General features: G+C 39.3%; 3 protein-coding genes across 3 annotated transcripts; 2 read left to right on the top strand and 1 right to left on the bottom strand.

The window, feature by feature from the left end:
* Positions 1–2,048: 2,048 nt before the first annotated feature.
* LOC106080391 (uncharacterized) lies at positions 2,049–7,428 on the top strand. The gene is made up of 4 exons (XM_059362657.1): positions 2,049–2,508; positions 6,161–6,772; positions 6,851–7,067; positions 7,138–7,428. The coding sequence occupies exons 1-4, from the start codon at positions 2,278–2,280 to the stop codon at positions 7,329–7,331; spliced, it is 1,254 nt and encodes a 417-aa protein (XP_059218640.1). The 5' UTR covers positions 2,049–2,277; the 3' UTR covers positions 7,332–7,428.
* A 3,077-nt stretch (positions 7,429–10,505) lies between these two features.
* On the bottom strand, positions 10,506–23,431 carry LOC106080404 (uncharacterized; the record flags this gene model as incomplete). Its single annotated transcript, XM_013241781.2, is given in 3 exon segments — positions 10,506–10,780; positions 12,871–14,082; positions 23,371–23,431. Coding segments are annotated over 3 exon segments (1,473 nt in total), but the record flags the coding sequence as incomplete, so codon positions are not given.
* Positions 17,620–19,022, top strand: LOC106080405 (uncharacterized). Its single transcript, XM_013241782.2, has 2 exons — positions 17,620–18,743; positions 18,802–19,022. Exons 1-2 carry the CDS (start codon positions 17,705–17,707, stop codon positions 19,002–19,004), a joined length of 1,242 nt encoding a protein of 413 aa, XP_013097236.2. The 5' UTR covers positions 17,620–17,704; the 3' UTR covers positions 19,005–19,022.
* Positions 23,432–23,670: the final 239 nt, after the last annotated feature.

Below are 23,670 nucleotides of genomic sequence, written 5' to 3'. Positions count from 1 at the left end.
GTGGTTTTAGTACTCTTTCCATTTGGAAGTTCGGATTTAGTACTCTTTTCCATATTGAAGCGTGGAGGAACGTTTTATACCTTTTTCGTCGGAAAGGGACGTTTAGTACCATTGGGAAGGTTGGTTTAAGAAGCGTTGAGAAAGGGTGGTTTAAGTAATGTTGAAAAAGTCTGGTTGTAGTACCCTTTCCTTGGAAAATTGTGGTTTCAGCACCCTTTTCCTTGGGAGAGTTTGGTTCTAAATAGTACCATCTTTTAGAGAATTGGTGGTTTAAGTGATTTTACTACTCTTTTTCTTGGAAAATGCTGACTTTAGTAGCCTTAGTTTTGGTGAAGGTTGATTTTTCTAACTTTGGAATAGGGTGGTATATGTACCGTAGGGAAAGGTTGGTTTTAATACACTTTTCCTTGGAAAGGGGTGGCTTTAATACTCTTTTCCTTGGAAAATGGTGGCTTTCATAAGCATTCAATTTGCAAAGGGTGATTTTAGGTCTGTACTCCTTGGGAAATTTTGATTTTAGTTCACTTTTCCTAAGGATAGGGTAGTTTTACTACGCTTTTCCTAAGGAAAGAATTACATACGTACCCTTTTCCTTAGTAAGGAGTGGCTTTTGAGCCTTTTTCTTTGGGAAAGGGCAGCTTTAGTTCTTTGACCTTGGAAGAGGGAGGTTTTAGTAAGTTTTTCCCTTGAGAAAGGTTGGTTTTAGTACTCAATTTCTGGGAAGAGGTGACTTTAATATCATTCACCATGGAAACGGTGGTTTAAGGACCTTTTCCTTGGAAAATGGTGGCTTCCGTACAACTTTTCCTTTGGAAAGGGTAATCTTAGAACTATTTTCCTTAATAGTATTGATTTTAGTTCACATTTTCCTAGGGAAGGGTAGTAGTAGTACTCTATTTCTTAGAAAATTGTGGAATAAATGCCACCGTTGGAAGGAAACAGTAGCTATGTATGTACCTTTTTAATTTATCCGTGTACCATAAACTACCAGATGGCAATACCAGAGTACCGTCAATCTTGCACTGTTCTGTAGACAGGACTGTCTGTAATCCACCATGATTATTCATCCCCGCCTCGACTAGCCCACAATAGTATGACCTTCTCTTATCTTTTATTCGTTCTCCTTAAGTCCCATAGCCCCAAAACCTATCTCATAAATAGCTATTGTATATAATCCCAGATATTTTGACGCAAATAATTATTTCATATTCGTACTCTTTGTGCTTTTACTGCTCTTCCAAATATGTTGTCTCGACAGAATTTTGACTTTTGAGGCTATCTTGGGAGTAGAGCAGCCCGGGCACACGAAGGCGAGTCGATGTCTGATTGCTCTAAGACGCCGCCGCCGACGAAAAGCCTCGGCTTAGTTCAGTTCCGCAAAACCTTTAATTTAAGTTTCCTATTGAACCAATAGTCCATTTGACAATTTTAGCAGCCTACATACTTACATACTAAAAACTTTTAATTGGAGGCCCATATTGTCTAGTTCATGTTATATGACAGTTTGGGAGGTTTAGAAAGTAGGGCGTTTCCCTAGATTGTTTGACCTCAATCTGATTAACCAATTCATTTTATTGGATTTCTTTACTGCACTCATCTCAAAAATCTGGTTTTCTTGAAAACTCAAGTAAATTTCCGCTGGCAACTCTACATAACAATAATTATTTTTGGCAACTCTGTCAATTATCAGCTTCACAGCTGTTTCGTAAAAATTTCTTTGTACACATCAACCCCCCACATGCACTCTTCAAGCAACAACCCATAGCGACCACAACAAGTGCTCTGTTATTATTTTTATTTTAAGGCACGTGAGTGATGTGAAATATAGAAAGAGAGATAGAGAGTCCCACAATACTAAGAAAGCTATTTTAGGGGAGCTTTTCCTACAATGCTGTTATTCTCAGTCCCTTTGTACGATATAAATGGCGCCTTTTATTAGCACCCAAAATATTGCTCTTTGTAAATTCTACAGAGCTGAGAGAACAGAATGTGTGAATTAACAGATACCAAGCACGTACACTACGCACCAGCAAGACAATCAACGCCAGAAACTAGCTCTCACATTCTGATATAGGTAGTCAACAACAACAGCAGCGTCAGCAATAGCAGAGTATCTTTTTTTCGTTTGAAATTTGTTTTATTTCTAATCAGGTGACCTGTTTCAAGTCGGTTGACGGTGTTCGCTGGTTGTTGGTTGCTGGAATTACTTGTTAACATATCACGTCTACAAGTGTCTGTTGTTGTTGCTGAAAAACAAGAGCTACTGTCTAACGCACAATGGGTACCGGTGGCGTCAATTACACCCCTCCCGAATGGATAACTGCCGAGTTTATACAGGATGTCCTGAAGGAATATTTCAAAGATGACAGCTTGGAGGTGCATGAAATTGTTGTTAAAAGTGCTTCTGCTGGGGCGGAAAGGGGTAGTGGCTTTGCAAGTGAAATGCATAGAGCCATCTTTAATTTGAAAAGGAAAGATGTGACCGGTAAATTTTCCGTCATCGTTAAGGTAAGTAACAGCGTGGTTGAGAACATTTTACTTCCCTTTGGGATATTTGAAACAAATCGATAAATAATTATGGCCCCTGCTGTTATGTGGACGTAGAAGGGGAGTTTTTTTTGATGTGGTGGCCATTTTGTGGCGGTCATAAATTTAATTGGAAAATAATCACTAGGACGACTATATTGACTAGGGAATTAAAATATATTTCATTAAAAAATACTGTGAGATTGCATAAATCATGCATTTTCGAAAATCCAAAGAAATAATGGCAATGTCCGTCCACAACCCCCTCTTGAGGGGGACTTTCGTAATGTATTGTTTAAATTTAGCCCGGCAAATAAAAGGTTTGTTGATAATTAAATTTACCTGATAACCAATCCCTTACATGATAAAAGAACCGTTACTTGATAGGAAAACCATTTCTTGACAGCGGTGTTGTTAAACCATCTTGCTGGGCTTAACGTCCGATTATAACCTTTCAAATCATTTTAATCCAAAGTTAATAACTATTCATTTACATAAAAAAATATAGGGGATTTTCTTAAAAAATAAACTAAGTTGTGTTAGGTTATTATGATAAAAATGGAAATGCGCCATAAAATCTTATCGGTAAAGATAAAAGTTATGTCCCTCTATGTGAAAATATGATTATACTCCAGTAAATGGTATCGAATGAGTATTGCTAGACAAGGGCTACTCTTAAGGTGTTAAATATTGCATATTGACGCAACATTTGAAGATAAGATAGCTGTGCGTAAGATGTACGATTTTAGACGTTTGAACCAGGTCAAGACATGTGTTCATTCAAACTCATAAAACTTTGTAATGAAATTCAAACCTGCTTCTTAGCATGTTCAATCGCTTAGAACTCGGAGCATTAAATATTTGTCTGAGGTCTGGATATGTATTGGTCCTCACCAGAGCTGCAGGGAGTCGGAGTCGAGCAATTTTTCCCGAAATCAGAATCGAGAAAATTATCTCTTATATTCTTATTATCTCTTATAACGGACAACGTAGTAAAAAATGTTTCAACAAAAACAAGTAAAAAGGCGTTAAGTTCGGCCGGGCCGAGCTTTGGATACCCACCACCTCGGGTATATATGCAAAAAACCTTTCGTCATAATCGGGAGAAAACATGAAAATATGGTCCGATTTGGACCAAATTCGTCACGGACATTGAGTGGTCTAAAAAGTACAAGTCATTGTTGAATTTTTTAGTACATAATATTGTATTTTTTGGTAGCTATATCCCAATATAGACCGATCTGAACAATATACGACACGGATGTTGGAAAGCCTAACATAAGTCACTGTGTCAAATTTCAGTGAAATCGAATAACAAATGCGACTTTTAGGGGGCCAAGACTTTAAACAGAGAGATCGGTATATATGGCAGCTATATCCAAATCTGGACTGATCTGGGCCAAATTAAAGGTGGATCTTGAAGGCTCTAACACAACTCACTGTCCCAAATTTCGGCGACATCGGACAATAAAAGCGTCTTTTATGGGTCCAAAACCATAAATCGAGAGATCGGTCTATATGGCAGCTATATCCAAATCTGAACTGATCTAGGTCAATTTGCCCAAATATGTCGAGGGGCTTAACTAAACGCACTGTCCCAAATTTTGGTAAAATCGGACAATAAATGCACCTTTATGCGCCCAAAGCATAAATCAAGAGATCGGTCTATATGGCAGCTATATCCAAAACAAAACCGATCTAGTCCAAATTGAAGAAAGATGTCGACTGGCTTAACACAACTCACTGTCCCAAATTTCAGCAAAATCGGCTAATAAATGTGGCTTTTATGGGCCTAAGACCCTAAATCGGCGGATCGGTCTTTATGGCAGCTATATCCAAATCTGGATCGATCTGCGCCAATTTGAAAAAGGATGTCGACTTACCTAACACAACTCACTGTCCCGAATTTCAGCAATATCGGATAATAAATGTGGCTTTTATGGGCCTGAGACTCAAAATCGGCGGATCGGTCTATATGGCAGCTGTATTCAAATCTGGACGGATCTGGGCCAAATTGAAGAAGAATGTCGACCTACCTAACACAACTTACTGTCCCAAATTTTAGCAATATCGGATAATAAATGTGGCTTTTATGGGCCTAAGACCCTAAATCGGCGGATCGGTCAATATAGAAGCTATATCAAGATATAGTCCGATATAGCCCATCTTCGAACCTAACCAGCTTATGAACAAAAAAGGAATCTGTGCAAAGTTTCAGCTCAATATCTCTATTTTTAAAGACTGTAGCGGGATTTCAACAGACAGACGGACGGAAATGGCTTGATCGTCTTGGATTTTTACGCTGATCAAGAATATATATACTTTATAGGGTCGAAAATGGATATTTCGATGTGTTGCAAACGGAATGACAAAATGAATATACCCCTATCCTTCGGTGGTGGGTATAAAAATGTATTCAATACATTTTTAAGTGAAGCTGGAAGTCCTTTTGTTATACCCTCCACCATAGAATAGGGGTATACTAATTTCGTCATTCCGTTTGTAACACCTCGAAATATTCGTCAAAGACCCCATAAAGTACATACAGGGTACAGTTGTTGGAAACCATAGCATAACCCTACATGCAAAATTTCAGCCAAATAGGACAAACACGAAGGCTTCCAGGGGCTCAAGAAGTCAAATCGGGAGTTCGCTTTATATGGGAGCTATATCAGGATATGGACTGATTTAGACCATACTTGACACATTTGTTGGAAGTCATAACAAAACACCTCACGCAAAATTTCATATATGGCGGCTATTTCAGTTTATAGGCAGATAAACGACATATGCAAAATTTCAACCAAATTGGTTAACAATTGCGCCCTCTTTTTACTCCTTCGAAAGTTATCGTTCTTTCACCAGGCAGATGGACGACATGGCTAGCTCGACTTAAAACATCATGACGATCAAGAATATATATACTTTATGGGGTCTCGGACGAATATTTCGAGTAGTTACAATCAGAATGACGAAATTAGTATACCCCCCATCTTATGGTGGAGGGTATAAAAAAATAAATTAATCGCTATAACCCTAGTACTTTTGAAAGCAGGTGCGGTTTTAAGTCAAAGTCATTTAAATCAACCTTTATTCGCTAAATGGTCACAAAGTATTAAGGAAATTATTTTTTTTTTTTCGATATAAAAGCTCATTAGCTTAGAAAATAAAAAGGATTTTTTAAAATTATTTTTTAATTAAAAATTTTTTTTTTAAATTTTGTTGAAAAAATATTAAAAGTATGATGTGTTCGGAGTCGACTCTGGAGTCGGAGTCGAGTAAAAATTGCTCAACTTCTCAACCCTGGTTCCCACTTTGTTAAAGGCCCTTAATGTCAATGCATACTACCAATATGTACATCTTGGACTCCAAGTATTTCTCTATCATTTGTCCCATCTTATTAAGGGCGGTTCAACTTTGACATAGGCATGTCTATACTCGATCAATGCGTTCAATAGTTTTTCAATAGAAATGACTAAAGGCTGATATAATAATTGGGTGTCTTGTATTTCGTCATACTGGGCTTGGGTATGAATAGACCTTTGGTAGATATGAGCATGTCGTAGATATGACAAAGTTCAGCCCGTTGAACTTTACGTTTTTTACTTGTTTCTAATTCAGTTTTCACTTCCAGGATCACCCCAAAGGCTTTACCGGTGTTGTGGCCCACAAGAGTAAACTATTCAAGCGTGAGAAAATGGCCTACAAAGAAATTCTGCCCAGAATTGAAGAACTATTGGCCTCCATAGGGGATACCACCAAAATTGCCCCTGCTTGTTATTATACCACGGAAACCCCACAGCCTTTTCTAATTTTGGAAGATATGCAAGTTACGGGATTTGAAAACTTTGAAAAAGGACGCTTGCTCAATTTAGATCATGTACTACCCACCATAGAAAAATTAGCCAAATTACATGCCTGTTCGGCTATTATAGCAAAAGAAAATCCCAAAATTATGGAATTTTTTGAAGAGGGACCCATATCCCGTAATCCAGATCGAAAGGATTTCCTCACATTCTTTCCCGTTAATATACGCTGTGTGGCTGAAGAGCTTTCGCATTGGAAGGGCTATGAGGAGATAACGGAAAAAATGTTTAAATTGGCTGAAAATGTGCTACAATCAGCTGTGGAAATGTATGAATCACATGAGCAAGGTTTTCGGGTATTCAATGTAGCCGATTTGTGGGTGGATAATCTAATGTTCCACTTAAATAATGAAACCAAAGATCCGGACAATGTGGTGTTGGTAAGTGAAAACAGTTTGAAGAAACTTCTCCTTTATCTTAGTGATTTTTAGTGTACGATCATATTTTTGTATTATTAGCTAGATTTCCAATTGTCCTATTATGGTTCCCCAGCCATGGACTTGAATTACTTCCTTTATGGATCTCTAAATGAAAATGTTCGCAAAGTCCATTTGAAATACATAATACGAGAATATCATCGCATTTTCAAAGAAACTTTAGACAAATTGCATTATGATGGTTATATACCCTCACTGAAGGAACTTACCATTGAACTCATTAAGAATAGCCTGCAGGGTAAGTTGAAGTATAATGGCAATGTTCCCAAAATATTCCTAATATTCTAATATTTCTTTCTCTTCTACAGCTGTCATAGCGGCCACTTGTCTGACACCCATTATCTTCATGGAAAAGGATGGTTTTGAAAATCTAGAAAATCTTGCCTCTCGCACCGAAGAGGGTGACCAAATAAGGCGACAAAATGTAGAAAATCCCAAGTATAGAGCATTCCTTCAACGCACTGTCAAAGAGTTTGAATTGAGCGGTTTCTTAGATCTTTAAAACGTTTACAAATGTTAGCATTTAAGTTAATTTTTGTTCATTGTGTTGTTGTTTCATTGCAAATGTATTTTTGAAAAGGTTTTGATTTTTAAAGGAACCCATATTGCTTACTTATTATGGCCGAATTGTATTAATGAAAAGCTCCTGTAGTCCACAACACCGGGGAAGCGTTTGGGATGATCCTGGAAGTGAAGAACAACGGCAGGCCAAATATTGCAATATCCATATCATGCCTAAGACACTACACTAAATGTCTACTAAATTTTCCATGAACATTCCATTAAGGAATAGGGGATATTTCTCTCATATCAATGGGTGCAGTCCCATTAAAGTTTAAGCTCAATGGTTAGGGATCTCTTTTTTTATGCCGAGTGCGAACGGGATGCCGCAAAGCGACACCACTTGGTAGAGAAATTTTAACATGCATTTTAACATCCAGCATCAATCCCATGGCAGCCGGTTGTACGTACCGGATTGACCCGATGAAGTCCTTCATCGACAAGGGCTGCCGCCTCAGTGTACAACACACTGCTACAACAACAACAACAAGAGGATAAGAACCGCTAAAAATTTTGTTGATGTTCACGCTGGGATCTGGTATCAGGCGTTCGTCATCATATGCGGGCATATGTGGACATACGCCACCGTGGCACAGAAGTCCGTAGCATATCGAAACTAATAGATCTAAAGGTCTAGCAAGATGCAAAGGTAGTATTCATACCCAAGCCCGCCAAGACGACTTACATGATGCCGAAGGGTTATAGGCCAAAAAGCCTTTAGTTATTCCTACCAAATACTACTATGTCAAGGATAAACCGCTCTACACAAGGTGGTGCAAATGATAGATCAATCCTTGAATTCTAATATTTGCACATTGACAGTATTTATTGACATTAAGAGACCTTTGATAACCAACACTCTTATCTTGTACTCAGACCAGTACGAAGGACCAAGCTCTACTTAATAAGCTACGATTTTATGGCATAGAGTTAAAAAAAAGGGTATTTCTGGGAATATTGACATATGACTGGCCAGAACCAGAGTTCGCAGTGTTAACCGTAGAAAGACTGAGATCGTTCACTAGAAAAACTAAGAAAAGTTAATACGTGATCCAGCTTCCTCAAAACGACCTCAATACTGGTTCCATGTTCGCACAAATGTCATTTGGTAATTTATTATAGTTTCAGAAACAAAACTTTTCTATAGCCTGCTGGATCATAACACGATCCTGAAAAGCGGACATCCAAACGATTATGGAATGCGTGGACCGATACAATCTTAACACAAGGTCTTTAACAATGAACTAGCTTTGGGATAGCCAAATGGCTATACAGTGGAACAATTTCATGGCCATGAATTGAGTGGAGATAAATTCCAAGCAATGGTTAGGTGAGAAGACTGTCAGATTTGTATTCAACTCTCTATCGCCACACGATGGCCACAATCCCATGGTTGCCGGTTGTACGTACCGGATTAACCCGATAGCGTCTTTCAACGGCAAGGGCTGCCGCCTCAGTGTACAACACACTGCTACAATAACAACAACATGTTGGTCAGCGTCATGGGCGGCACTATGCGTCTTAGGCGCTCAGCACTCAGCGTCATAGGCATGTCAGCTGTGATTATCCCCTCCTAATCATGGCGACATTTGTGAGGTACTATGCCATGGAAAAACTTCTCCCCATGTAAAAACTTTTCGCACTGCGGTACGCCGTTCGGACTCGGCTATAAGAAGGAGACCCCTTATCATTGAGCTTAAAATTAAATCCAACAACACTCTGTGATATGTAAGAAGTTTGCCCCAGTTCCGTAGTGGAATGGTCATTGGCAAATTTGCATTGTCACGTTCAGAGGAGTTTTGAGGTGGGACGTTCGTTCCTCCTCTTTGACCCCAAAGTTAAATATCAACGTTTATTGTTGAGGTACAAACAAAACTTCACATCAATCGGATCACCCATTTTATAAAGGCTGTTTTTTTCGCTATTATCTTTTTGGCAACAATAAACAGCTCACGCAGGTTTCGTGTTTTGTTTCACTGTCAAACATCTTCAGTTTGGTTTAAACTATGAATCGCCTTACAAATGAACAACGCTTGCAAATTATTGAATTTTATTAGCTAACAAAAGCTACCCGTACATCCAGATAAAATCACAGTTGGGAGCGGTTTATGGGCTGGTAGCATCATTGGGCCGTACTTCTTCAAAGATAATGCGAATCGTAACGTAACTGTGAACGGTGAGCGCTAACGTGAGATGATACTGACAACTTTTCTTACCCAAACTGCATGAGCTTGACTTGCATGACATGTAATTTTAACACATGCCACATGCCACACGGCACTCGTAACAATAAACTTATTGAGAGGCGAGTTCGGTGAACATTTTATTTAACATTCGGGACCGGTCAATTGGCCGACTAGATGGTGCGATTTAAGCATTTAGACTATTTTTCGTGGAGCTATGTTAAAGCTCATGTCTATACAGACAAGCCCGCTTCAATTGACGCATTGGAAGACAATATTGAAGCATTTATTCGTGAGATACCAAAATACATATATTTAATATATAACAAAGGTCAGATTAGCTGTACCAAATATCAGCAAAGTCGGGTAATAAATGCGGATTCGATGGGCCTTAGACCTTGAATTGGGTAATCTGGGGATATAAAAAGTAACTGTCCGATCTGAACCGTAATCGGTGCGGATGTCGAGGTCTGTGCCCAATTTTAGCCGTATCGGGTAATAAATGCGTCTTCTATGCACCTTACACCTTAAATCGGGAGATCGGTCTATATGAGGGGCTATATCAAGATATTGTCTGATATACCCCATCTTCTAACTTACCCTGCCCATAGACAAAAAAATTAATATGTGCAAGGTTTCAGATCATTATATATTAATTTTTAAAGATTATAGAGTTATTTCAATAGACAAGCGGACGGACATGGCTAAATCGTCTTAGAATTTTATGAGGATCAAGAATATATATATATACTATATAGAGTCGGAAATGGATATTTCGATGTGTTGCAAACGGAATGACAACATATATATATATCCCGGTCCCTCGGTGGAAGGTATAAAAAAGTGCATGGTGGAGGGTACAAAAAAAGCTTTTTTTATTTAAAACCCTTTTTCATGTTCTTATGTTTCATTCAAATAAAAAATTATTCGTATTTTACAAATCTTTCAATACTAACGCATTTATTTCAAAAGTTTTGGTACATATTGCTTTTCTTTAAACCTTCTTCTTACTGGTGCTTATCCAAAAGGCCTCTGTGATCATAGATCGGCAACAATTGACGAATCATTTTCTGGACATAGGGATTCATGTAACAGGTGTTCTTAAATCTAACACCTCTTTCATCGCTTTTCATGAGGGCAGCAAAATCAGCATCGTCATTGACATTATTACGTTGCACTGGCTGAACTACGAGGGTGGAGTGCATAGCTGAAATGAGAGTAAAAAAAAATAGAGACATTAATTGAAGGTTAACAAAAGGTCGAAAGATTTGATTGAATGGTAACTACAATAAACTCATGAAAAGAGGTTGGAGAACACAAGCGTATCTAGATGTGCCTACATGTATGCACATCCGCGGAAGAGAATTGTTTTGCACCCGCATAGGTGTCGGTTTGCCCAGTCGCCACCATAACGGTCTGTCGATGTATTTAAGAAGACCCCGCATCATAGAAGAACTGTTTCTCTATAGTGTTGAGTCTATGCTCCTGCAGATCCAAAAGTGAACAAAGCAGGTGCTTGATCGTCTCACTTTCATCTCCATCAAAACAGCTTCTATTATAATCCGGTAATCATTCCCCGATTCCCACAATATCGTCACCATCTCTCTGGCCATCCCTTCTACTAGGTGCAGTAGTTTGAAAAATTACATGAATTCGAGATTGGCAACGGGTTCGTTTATCGATGATAAGCCCTGAAAACTTGCCTTGTCCAGAAACCCAAGTCATCGGAGATCATGTATATTCCATCTTGCACTTTGATCGCCTCTTTTGCAAAGTCAAGGCCCTTTCAAACTATAAAATTTCTACAAACATTCCATTAACGAATAGCGGAGACTTCTCTTATATCAATAAGTGTAGTCCCATTCAAGTTTTAAATCAATGATGGGGAACCTTGCTTCGATGGCCGAATCCGAACAGCGCTCCGTTGAACGAAACCTCTTCGTAAAAGAGTTTTACTTGGCTAAAGATCGAAATATGTCGACTACATTGGTGACGAATACAGCAACAATCAATATTTCAGGTGAGGACCACGAACAATAGGGCACTGCTGCCAGCGGCACAGTCTTGGACTGGCGGAACCCTAGTATTGCCGTCTGGATGTTCATGTTACACGGATATAGCTAGAGGACAAAGAGGGCCTGTGGGTCTATATTGAGAACCCAACGAGTGAGATCTGTTTTAGACTGCCTGCCCGTGATCGCCCGCAGGCGGAGATGCGGGCGATCACGGAATGCGTGAGGTGATGTGGTACTAACGCAAGGACATCGAGTGTGAACATCTTTACGGACAGTAAACAGGCCATAAGGGCAAAAACAACCAGGAAGGTAAGGTCACGAACAGTCTTGGAGTGTAAGATGGAGATTAACGCCTTTTCTGATGCTGCAAGTGATAGCATGTGTAGGGCATGTGGGGAAGATGATGATACGTTGGAGCATTTCTATTTCATTGCTCGGTTTTCGCGGCTAAAAGACACCGGTACTTAGGTGGGAACACAATGCCATCATACCACTCCCCAACTTAGGGAAGAGGTATGGAGACCAATTAAGGATTTTGTAAGTAGCACGGAATTCCTTACTTAGATTTTCTTTTTCGAGGTTAGTTTTTAGTTTTTAGAGCGCACAACAAGCCGATTACTGGCTTAGGAGTATGACCATAGTGTTATGGGGCAGATTGCTATCCGCACCCTCTTTTAAACCTAACCTTACCTAAAGCAAGGCGCTAGAAATTTGGTACAAATACTTCTTATTAGTGTAAGTCGGTTGGGATTTTGATAAAGCTGACGTATAAACTGATCTTGGATCTTGACTTCTTGAGCCTCTAGCGGGCGCAATTATTATCCGATTTGGCTGTAATTTTGCATTGAATGTTTTGTTTCGTCTCACAACAGCTATGCCAAGTATGGTTCGAATTAGTCTATAACCTGATATAGCTCCCATATAAACCTATATCCCGATTTGATTGCTTGGGTCCTTACAAGCCGCAATTTTTGTCCGATTTGGCTGAAATTTTGCATGCGATATTCTTTTGAAACTTCCAACAACTGTGTCAATTAAGGTCCAAATCAGTCTATAACCTGATATAGCTCCCATATAAATTGATCTCGCCTGTTCGGTTCCAAGAAGCTTTAATTTTTAATGGTTTGACAGTAGTTTCGTATGTAGAATAAAATTATGCACCTGAACTTAATTAATTTTGTATAAATGTTAGCAGTATCCATAGTGGGATTCGGCCTGGCCGAACTAAGCATGCTATTATTTGTTAAAAACACAGCACTTACCATAAATCGACAGCACTTACCATAAAACGACTTTTCCTGCATTTGCTGCTGAAAGCGATGTAAACTTGGAATATCTCCTCCATAATTTAATCTCTCCAAAATGTCCCTCAAATATCCATAATAAAAGTGTATCAATTCTTCCTGGCCATGCAAATGCATTTCCTCCTTCAACGAGGTATTCATAAAATAAAACAAATCCACAGCTGGCGAACTCCAGGCACTGTATTGAAAGTCAATTATGATGACATCCAAAGGTTTGTGAGTTTGCTTATCAAACTTTACCAGGACATTGTTGGTCCATACATCACCATGGATAAAGACATTGAGGTGTGAGGGTAGGGGATCGAAAACTTGTTTATTCAATTCCATGTACAAAGGAATCAACGATTTCAGTTTAGCTGTAATATCCTCAAAACCAGGCCACTGTTCCACTCGACGTATACAAGCCTCAAACAAACCCACAAAGCAGGGAGCATAAGCTTCAGTATGGCGATTAAACATACCCTTGTCATAATGTTCCAAGCAGCCTTTTTCACGTTCATTTAACACTGCCGAACAGGCATGCATTTTAGCCAATTTTCGTAGAATAATTTTCACAATATCCATGTCAAGGCCCTTCAAACGATCAGCCATTATATAGTCTCTCTCATTGAGATCTTCAAATATCAAAGCTGACCTCTCACGATCCACCATCAATGTTTGAGCAAAGATTTGTTCTTCAGCACCCGACTCCTTAAGCAACTCATTTAGTTTGGGCAATACAGTTTCATAGATTTCTATTTCCCTATTGAAAATATCATAGGGTTTAATGGACTCTTGGGCAAAGTCATCTCCCTCATAGGTGGTCTTGAGAATAAAGCCTCCACGTTTGCAAACACCTTGAGTGGTTCTGTAATCAGCTTTGATGCGTGTTAATACACCGCCATAGTTCTCACCTTTACCCAACGCAGGTTTGGCATGCATTTTAAGGATTTTCAAATCATTATCCTTGTAATGACATCTCAAACATGTTTCCATATAGTCCTTGGTCAACCATAATGGACAATCTTCAAGGTAAACATCTTCAGAATTCTCCTCAATCTTGGAAACCCCATTTTCAATATTTTTAACAATGTCAGTGGCAGACATCTTTGTACGCCTTTTGAAAACTAACTCGCACTTGCTCACTCTATGCACATTCTCTACCCGTTTGATCAAATCAAATTTGCAATAACACTTTTCCACCTTTAAATTTCCCCATTATATCTACGGCTTACATTTCTGCTAGTAACAATGATTTTTGCATTTCTTTCTAAAGACATAAATTAAGTCTGTGACTCTTTTGTTACTCTTTTAATAAAAAAAAAATTCTTTTGTGTAGTTGAGAAAATAAATCTTTTAATTTTTTATAATTGGATAAGAAATCTTTACGACACTTTTGAGTTATTTAACGATAGCAATCCGTTATCTGGCAGGAGCGACGGTCAACGCTCCAACAGAGATATGAGTGGCATGTCTAATATATGGGATGGTAAAAAGTGATCTCTATTAGATGATGATTAACAAGCATTTTTCAAGTGCTTAGGTTCCTCGATTTGTTCTTCTGTAACTGGCATAAAGTTTTGAAATGTCCTTCATGTGACCTTTTCATTTTCAATCATAGTCATTATAGGTCCTAGGCAACCTCATCGATGTAATTAATTAGCCAAACTATGACTATATCACACATTGCATGTCTGAAACGAAACGATTTTTCCCAAACACTCCAAGTACTAGCTCGCAATACCATGTTGACTGACTGTAAACATTTTTTTTTAAGAAAAAAAATTTCGTAAAATTTTTTATTCCGTTTATTTTAGATTGAAACATTACATAGTCCAGCTTAAATGTATTAATTGATGCTGTAATGATGGAAAAGTATGTGCCACCAATGGACAAGTGGGTTCTTTTTTTCAGGCATACTGGGCAAAACGCTAACATTACAGTTATAAAGACATGATTCACTCGAGATGTGATTGAGGCGCTAGGACACCGGGACGTTTGTGAAGACGGAATGAGTGGTAGTAAAACTAGAATGATCAACTAACCCAGCAGGCCGCGTCGTCAAGGCCATGTTAATTCGTCGAAGGCATATTGCCGATATCCCATACAAATCGTTGACATTTCGTATAGTTGTCACGAAAATCATGCATGAAATTTTAAGCGGCAATGTAAACGAACATGTCATCATGTCTCATGACAATTCAAATGGCAGTCTGTTACGATGTCCTTTAGAGATTGTCCGTTTTTCGAAAAAAAAATGTTAAATTTCTCAATAAAAGAAATTGTTCACATTCTAACGAGAGTCGTTCGCATCCTCACGCGGCTCATTCGCTTCCGAACGCAACTCGTTCGCATCCTGACGCGACACGTTCGCATTCCAACCCTTAACGCTGACTTGTTCGGATCCTAATGCGACTCGTCCGCATCCTAACATTGATTTGTTCGCATCCTAAGGCAATCCGTCGCATCCTTCTACATTAGATTAGGTTAGGATGATGCTCGGTAAGCAGTGATAGTCTAAACAGAGGCAGTGATAGTCTAAACTCTGAGGACCATGTCGCAGCAGTACCCATAGCCCCAGTCATGAATCGCAAGGCAACCCTATTAACCTTCTCTAGACAGTGCACATGTTTCCCTCATACGTCACCGGCCACCAAACATGACAGCGGTACGTCAGAGCTGACCTTACCACCGTCGAGTACAGCCAGTGCATCAACCAAGGTCGTAGACACCACTTCCTATAAGTCTCTGATAGGAGTAAAGAGCCGCAAAGGCATTCTTTACCCGGAAGGCTCTTTTCAACTTTCCAGTCCAATTTGCTATCAAGAATAACGCCAAGAAATTTAGCCGATTTAACCAACTCCCAACTTAGCCTCTGCATCGTGGGTATCCTTCTCTTCCTTGCGAACAAGACCAGTTCTGTCTTCTTAGGAGCACCACTAAGAATGTCCGATACAGTATTTAGAAATTCACCCGTAGCGAGATTGGTAAGGTCTTCTGCATAAGCAGACATCTTCACCCCTTTCGTCTTCAATCTGAACAGGATCACATCAACTACAAGGAACCATAACAGCGCAGAAATAACGCCGCTCTGAGGTTTACCCATAGTGGCGTAAAAACCTTACCGTTGTTTGACCAATACTTTCTATGCGGAAGCATTCTCATTAATCGAACTATCACCCTATCATCCACACTTCATCCCGTAACGCCCGATCAATAGCAGACGCATGCACATTGTTAAAGACTCCTTTAATATCCAAAAAAACCGCCTCGGTGAATTCCTTATAATCCAGTGTCCTCCCAAGGTGATGCACCACACTATGCAGAGTCCACTGATCTGCTCTTAATGCGGACTGGCATAAGTTTACTTCTAATGTGGAATCCAATAATCTTTCCAATGTCTTAACAAAAAAAGAGGAGAGATTGTTCGGTCTAAAATCCTTTGTCGCACTATAAAGCAGATTCCCTGATATCGGTATAAACAAAACCTTAACACCCTCCAAGGTTGAGGTAAATTGGCAAAATATTTACAAGCCCTAAACAGCACAATAAAACTTCCCTAAAGGCACACGTTTGTAGCATTTTCAGGTAAATGCCGTCCGGTCCGGGTAACTTGTAAGGTCCGTAAGTAATAAGTCTCCTCCCCATATCAGCATCACCGTTCCCCACCTCTATCAAATCGATTTGCGCCTCTTTCTTGAGCTCACAGCCCGAAAAATGTGTCCCAACCAAATGCAATAGAGTCTCACGAGGGAATTCGTAACATTCCCCTTCCGGCTTCTGCAGATTTCCGTAAATGGAGAATCTTTGGCTTCCGTAATCTTGAAGCATCCTTTAAATTTGAAAGTTCCCCGATCAACCTCACAAAGTCTTCTCTTTTGAATTTTCTCAGTACCTTCTTATAAATTCTAAACTTATCCTTATAAGCTTCCCGTAAATCTCTGTAGCCACTGCCACTTGCCACGTTGAATGCCATTGTGTCCCTGTGCCAACATCTCTAACTACATCTGTACTATATTACACTCCCCTCTCCCTTAACTTACTCTTATATTTCCAGACTCCAACCAAAGCAAACCAAATTTTAGCCCTCCGAATGAGCCCAGTGCCAGAAGACAACCGAAAATCCAATTACTAGCCGAATTCTTAAGTGCCAGATAGCTTCTTCCGAATGCCGAAAAAGTCTAACGAAACCCGAATCTACCTGACCGAGTGGCTCAATTCCCCACTAAAGCGCCTCACTGACTGACATCAAGCTGCACCCTGCACCTAGGAGCTTAAAACACAATTGAATTATAATAACTGAAGTATATATAGGAATTCCGAGCTACTTACAAAATCCTTAATTACTTTCCAGAAGGATTTTGTGAGTAGTGATCACCTAAAAACCTAAAATCTTACTGATTTGCCAGAAATTTTAAATGTAAAGAACCCCCAAAGCCCACACAAACCGATCTCCTCTGTAACTGTTAACCAATAAAATATCCCTTTTTGGATGAATCCATAATGGGGGTTACGCAAGATTCGGCCAGAGACTAGAGCGATCTTTGTCCAACAACTTTATAACAACATGGAGGAAATTGATGCAAATTACATATCTACAAAGTTTTACCATGGAAATGGTGTAATTCTAAGCAAATATCACGAATGCAATAAAGATTTAATAAATAAATGTAAATACCTATTTAAAAGGTTGACAACAGGAAAAATCACACCAATGGTACATGCCCAAAGCTCAGTTGGAAAAGTGATCTTTCCAAAGGCATTTGATAGAGGATAAAAAAATATCAGAAAAAAAATGTTAAAGTTGAAAACAATTCCAGTGACTCGACAAAAATGACTACCCCTGTTTGGCTTACACAAAACTACATGGAGGAAGTTCTTAAACTTCATCATAAAGATGCAGCATTAAAAATTCAAAACATCACCATAAAACCTGCCCTGGCCAAAGGGGAAAACTATGGTGGAGTTTTAACCAAAGTGAAGGTAGCCTATTGTTGGGGACACGAAGGCTCCATTACTACAGAGAAATCTTTGCTTGTTAAAAGCTGTTATGAAGAGGATAAAATTGCATTGGAGAAAATGCAACCTTATGACATTTTCAATCGAGAAATGACCATTTATGACCAAGTGCTGCCTAAGCTGAATCAACTGCTCCAAGAAGTCAACGATACGGATAAACTGTTTGCCACTGCCTTGTATACAGACTACAAACGTCAAGCTTTAGTTTTCGAAGATCTCTCGGTACAAGGCTATGTCATGGCTGATCGTATAGAACGTTTGGATAAGGATCACATGCTACTGATCTTGAGGAAATTGGCCAAAATGCATGCCACCTCGGCTGTTTTGAATCAGCGTGAAAAAGGTTGTTTGCAAGGCTATGATCGTGGATTTTTCAATAAACACACCGACACCTATAAAACCTATTTTGTGGATACCTTTATGGCTTGTGCCAGGTATTTGCAAAAACAGCCTGAATTGGAGTGTTATGCTCGAAAAATCTTCACCATGGAACCCTATTATATGGAAATAGGTTTGCGCTGTTTTCAGCCCATTGAGGGTCAGGTCAATGTTTTGGCCCATGGCGATGTTTGGACCAATAATGTCATGTTCAAATATGACGAAGAAACTAAACGGCCACTGGATGTCATACTCATTGATTTTCAATATTCCTTTTGGGGTTCCCCCAGCTTGGATTTGCATCATTGTTTTAACACTTCACTCAGGGAGCCTTTGAGAAGACAAGGACAGGAGGAACTGACACAGTTCTATCATCATTGGTTTACCACCACTTTGAGGAAGCTTAAATACTCTGATAACATCATTCCCAGTTTGAAAGCCTTTAACATACAAATGGAGCAAAAAAGATTTTTTGGTAAGGTTTTGGTGAATACAATGACAATATTTTCATATTTTTGGTTTCTTGTTTTCAGCTTTACACTCTGCCTTAATAATACAAGCCGTTATGTTGAATCAAGATGCCACAGATGCCGATTTCAACGCCCTTATGGGGTTGGATGAAAGATCAAGAAATTTCAAAAATCGTTTATACAACAATAATCCTGTTATACAAGAGAATTTAAAGTTTTTGTTACCGTACTTTGACCATAAAGGTCTTTTGGAAGTAGATCAATAAAAAGTGTCCAGGAATCTATATTTTAATTTGAGAAACGGGCATGGGGATCCAATAATCTCTACTGCCTACTATGGACAATCTGTTGAGAACCCTTGCCAGACTGAACAAATCTGCTGTGCATGCAATTTTGTAAAACTTCTATGGGGAAGGGATGTTTTATGTAACTAGGATGAGATAGACTTTGGAATGGCCAAAAAGCATACGGAGAGAAGAAACAGGTGGAAAAAATCAACATTTTCAGGTGTTCCTACTAAATTTTGAAAAATAACTATCTTATGTAAAACTCTGCAACGATTTGCCACGTACAGAAATGTTAGATTTTTAGTTTAGGAGGTCTGATGGTTGACCAATTTTCGATTTTCAAACAAGTAAAAAGGCATTAAGTTCGGCCGGGCCGAACTTTAAATGCCCGTGGTGGGTATTCAAAGCTCGGTCTTCACACACTTTATCTGGAGATCGGTCTGCATGGCAGCTATATCTAAATATAGTCCGATCGAAACCATATTTGGGACGGATGTCGGGAGACCTAAAACAGCCCACTGTTTCAAATTTTATTGAAATCGGAAGAAAAAATAAAGCCTTAATGGGCTTCAGCCACTTTATCGGCAGATCAGTCTATATTGCAGCTATATCTAAATATAGTCCGATATGAACCATATTTGAGTCCTATGTTGGGAGGCCTAAAACTACAGCGAAATTGGTTAAAAAATAAAGCTTTTATGGGTTTCAGACCCGTTAGCGGCAGATCGGTCTATATGGCAGCTATATCTAAATATAATCCGATCTGAACCATATTTCGGTCAGATGTAGGGAGGCTTAAAATAACCCACTTGTTTATATCCACCACCATAGGATAGGTGGTATAGCCATTCCGTGTGCAACACATCTAAAAATTTCCATTTCCGACCCTACAAAGTATGTATTTTTCGGATCGTCGTAAAATTCTAAGGCGATTTAACGATGTCCGTGTGTCTGTCCGTCCATCTGTTGTAATCAATCTACAGCCTTCAAAAATTCAGATATTGAGCTGAAATTTGGCACAGTAATGTCTTTTTGCTGCCCGGGCCAAGTTCTTGAACGGGGCAAATCGTACCAAATTTAGATATAGCTGTCATATAGACCGATCTGCCGTTTTAGGGTCTGAAACCCATAAAAGCTCCATTTATAATCTGATTTCGCTTTTAAAGACAACCATCATTGGACTCACAACGTATTTGTTGTGAAAAACAACTTGTATGTCTACCAAAAATAAAAATAAAAGTTTTTGTGTCACAAAACTTAAAACCTTCCTCCCTCTTATTTCTCTTTCGAGACGAGCCTTCCATGATCGAAGAGTTTTGCAATGGAAAAAGTAAAGCCAGAAGATACCACAACACCAACCGTAGTATGACGTGTTCCGATTCTTGGTGGAGTTCTCATCAGATATTTTTAGGTGTGAAAGCTTAATGGGGCCATACGTTGATATATTGTACTTATATCGAATTCATTACGAAAACGCCTCAATGATATAAGTACCACACTACTCCCGCGACGCCCTGTCTGCTAGCTGCTCTTGTCCCAATACATTTTTTGTCTACTCAATTACACTACTCTCATGGCATACACATGTTCCTGTGCATCTTTCTTAAGTTGTGTCAGAGGCTTCGAAAAAGAAAATCCCAACTAGGAATTCCGCACTACTTAAAAATTTATTGTTTTCCATACCACTCCACTAAGTTGGTTCATGTCTGGTATTGTGTCCCCACCTAAGTACCGATGTCTGTTAGCCGTGAAAAACGGGCAATGACAAAGGAAATGCTCCATCATCTTCCCCACATGCCCTACTCATGCTATCACTTGCCGCACCGATTTTGCATAAGTGAGCTCGTAATGCTACGTATCCCGTTATGATACCGAAAGCTATACTAGCCTCCTTCTTATTTCCTGTCAGTAATAGCGTCGTCCTAACACGATCCGGATCTTTCCTTGGAATTTTCGTCGTCCTACCTAACATTTCGCTGTTCCACAGTGTTCCTTAAGCCGGACTGCGTCGTCCCGTAGGGCCTTGGGGTTAACCAAGTTTATTAACGGCAGTCAGGTCCACTCTGTCCTCTGTGTTGCATGATCTTCCAAAAGCCAATACCAGAGTTCCGTCAATCGAAGAATATGCATCTGACAGCAGTGTCTCGCACTCGACCTCAAGTATCATACGAAACCTCTTCTATACCATCCAGGTCTCTATCGTAGCCTCGAGTATACCACGATGGTATAACCTGATCCTTTTCTATATCCATTTTCCTATCGTTTTAAGTCTCATAGCCTTTGTGGCTGGCTCACACTTAATCCGTAAGTCTATGGGTTGGATATCTAGTGCTCTTGTGGGCGTGGTCCTCATTGATCCACATATAGCAAGACCTGTGATATTATCCTTACGTTCCACTTTTCCTCCATCGCAAACCACTAAACTACTGAGGCGTCAGAAGGAATTGGTCTTATCACGCTCCTGTAGAGCCAGGGGACTATGTTCCGATTCAGGCCCCATTTTGAGATTACAGCCCATCCCAACAGTGTCCAACCTTCTCACTACGCTCCTGAATAGGACACTTCCAATTCAGTCAAATACTCAGGAAGGATCTTGGACAGGTCCAAGACTAATCCTTAGTATTTGACCTAATCAGATATCAAAATCGTTTTATTGGGGAAACGTGGTGCGTCAAATTGGCCCTCCTTCGTCTTTCTGGTGAACAGGCAGATTTCAGTCTTGTCGGGGTTAACATTGAGACCCCTGGGCCTCACCCAGTCGTATGCCACCTTCGAGACCCGTTCGGCCCTTCTGCATAGCTGATTTGGATCCTTTACTCTTAGAAGTATTATAACATCGTCAAGTCAAAATTTGATTCTCATTTATTTTTAAACCCACCACCATAGAATGGCGGTATACTAATCTAAGCATTCCGTTTGTAACACCTCCAAATATTGATCTGCGACCCTATAAAATATATATTCTTGATCGTCTCGACAATCTGAGTCGATCTAGCCATATCCGTCTGTCGAAATCACAAAAGCGGTCGAACGCGCAAAGCCAGCCGCTTGAAATTTTGCACAGATATTTTTTATTGATGTAGGTTGTTGAGGATTGAAAATGGGCCATATTGGTTTAGATCTGGATATAGCTCCAATATAAATCGATCTCACGATGTGGCTTTATAGGCCGCAATGATTGTCGGATTTCATTGAAATTTTGCATGTAGTATTCTGTTACGATTTTCAACAACTATGCAATGTACGATCAAAATCGGTCTGTAACTTATTATGGCTCCAATATAATTTGAACTCCCGATTTCACTTCTTGAGCCTCTAGAAGCTCCAATTAACCGTGATATAGCTCCCATATAACCGGACCACCCGATTTGACTTCTTGAGCCCCTGTAAGCCGCAATTGTTAACCGATTTGGATGAAATTTTGCCCGTAGTGGTTTATTATAACTCCCAACAACCGTGCCAAGTACAGTCCAAACCGGTCTATAACCGGATATAGCTCCCATATAAACCGATCTACCAATTAGCTTTCTACGACCCCTAGAAGTTTCAATTTTTGACTGATTTAACAGAAATTCGGTACGCAAAGTACACATGTGCCCATCAACTAAAAATACAGAATCCATGGTAGTGGGTTTCCAAGATTCGGCCCGGCCGATCTTAGCACGTTTTTACTTGTTTTAAATTTACTGTACACGAAAGTAAAAGTAAATGCAAATGAAAATTTTGCCCATGAATATTCCACTAACGAACAGGGGCAAACTTCTCACATATCTATGAGTGCAGTCCGATTCAAGTTTAAGCTCAATGATAAGGAGCCTACTTTTTATAGCCGAGTCCGTATGGCGTGCCGCAGTGCGACTCCTCTTTGGAGAGAAGTTTTACATGGCATTTCCCTCCTAATGCTATAAAGCCAGCAAGATTCGAACCCAGTCGTTCAGCGTCATAGGCGGACATGCTAACCTCTGCGCTACGGCAAAAGTATCATTGCTTAATAGGCTTAAGGCAACCAAAATATACATGCCCTGACACCAGGCGGGAGAAAAATTGTTAATAAAATAATTGCACAAAGATAAAGATTATCTTTTGTGATCAACACAGAGCTTTTATCAAAATGTAGGTCTTCCGTTTATTGCTCTTAGACACATTTATTTGATTTAAGGTAAACAGTTCAAAAAGGGGTATTAAGAGTGCCAAAAAGGGCGGCAACGAATTGAAAATGCTTTCACTATAACAGTAATGAGGTTCCCTTGCTTATAGGTCAATAATAAACTTTCTGTAAATAACAATTTTCTCAGACACCTTGTTTTTCTCCGGTGCTGAATTTAAAATGCTTATCTTCTTAAACTTATCTTATAGATAAATTTACTATGATGAAGTTTAAAATTTTATAACTTTAAATGCAAATATATTCATGTGTTACTCTCTATCTTTATAATTAATATGCGTTAAAAAATTTCAAAGTAATTTAAGTTTCCCGTATACTAATTTTCAAATGTTACAAACAAACGTCATGATGAATTCAAACTTCCTTTAGATTGTACTTATCAAGAGATTATCTCACGGTAGCAGGTATATAAACACTTAAAAAATATTACCGGCAATCTTTCCATTCTAAACACTTCAACAGCACTGAAATCTTAAATTC

The sequence above is a fragment of the Stomoxys calcitrans genome, chromosome 2 (assembly GCF_963082655.1).
Source record: "Stomoxys calcitrans chromosome 2, idStoCalc2.1, whole genome shotgun sequence".
Classification (NCBI taxonomy): domain Eukaryota; kingdom Metazoa; phylum Arthropoda; class Insecta; order Diptera; family Muscidae; genus Stomoxys; species Stomoxys calcitrans.
Note: the sequence above shows the minus strand (reverse complement) of the source record. Positions and strands in the feature narration are given on the sequence as shown.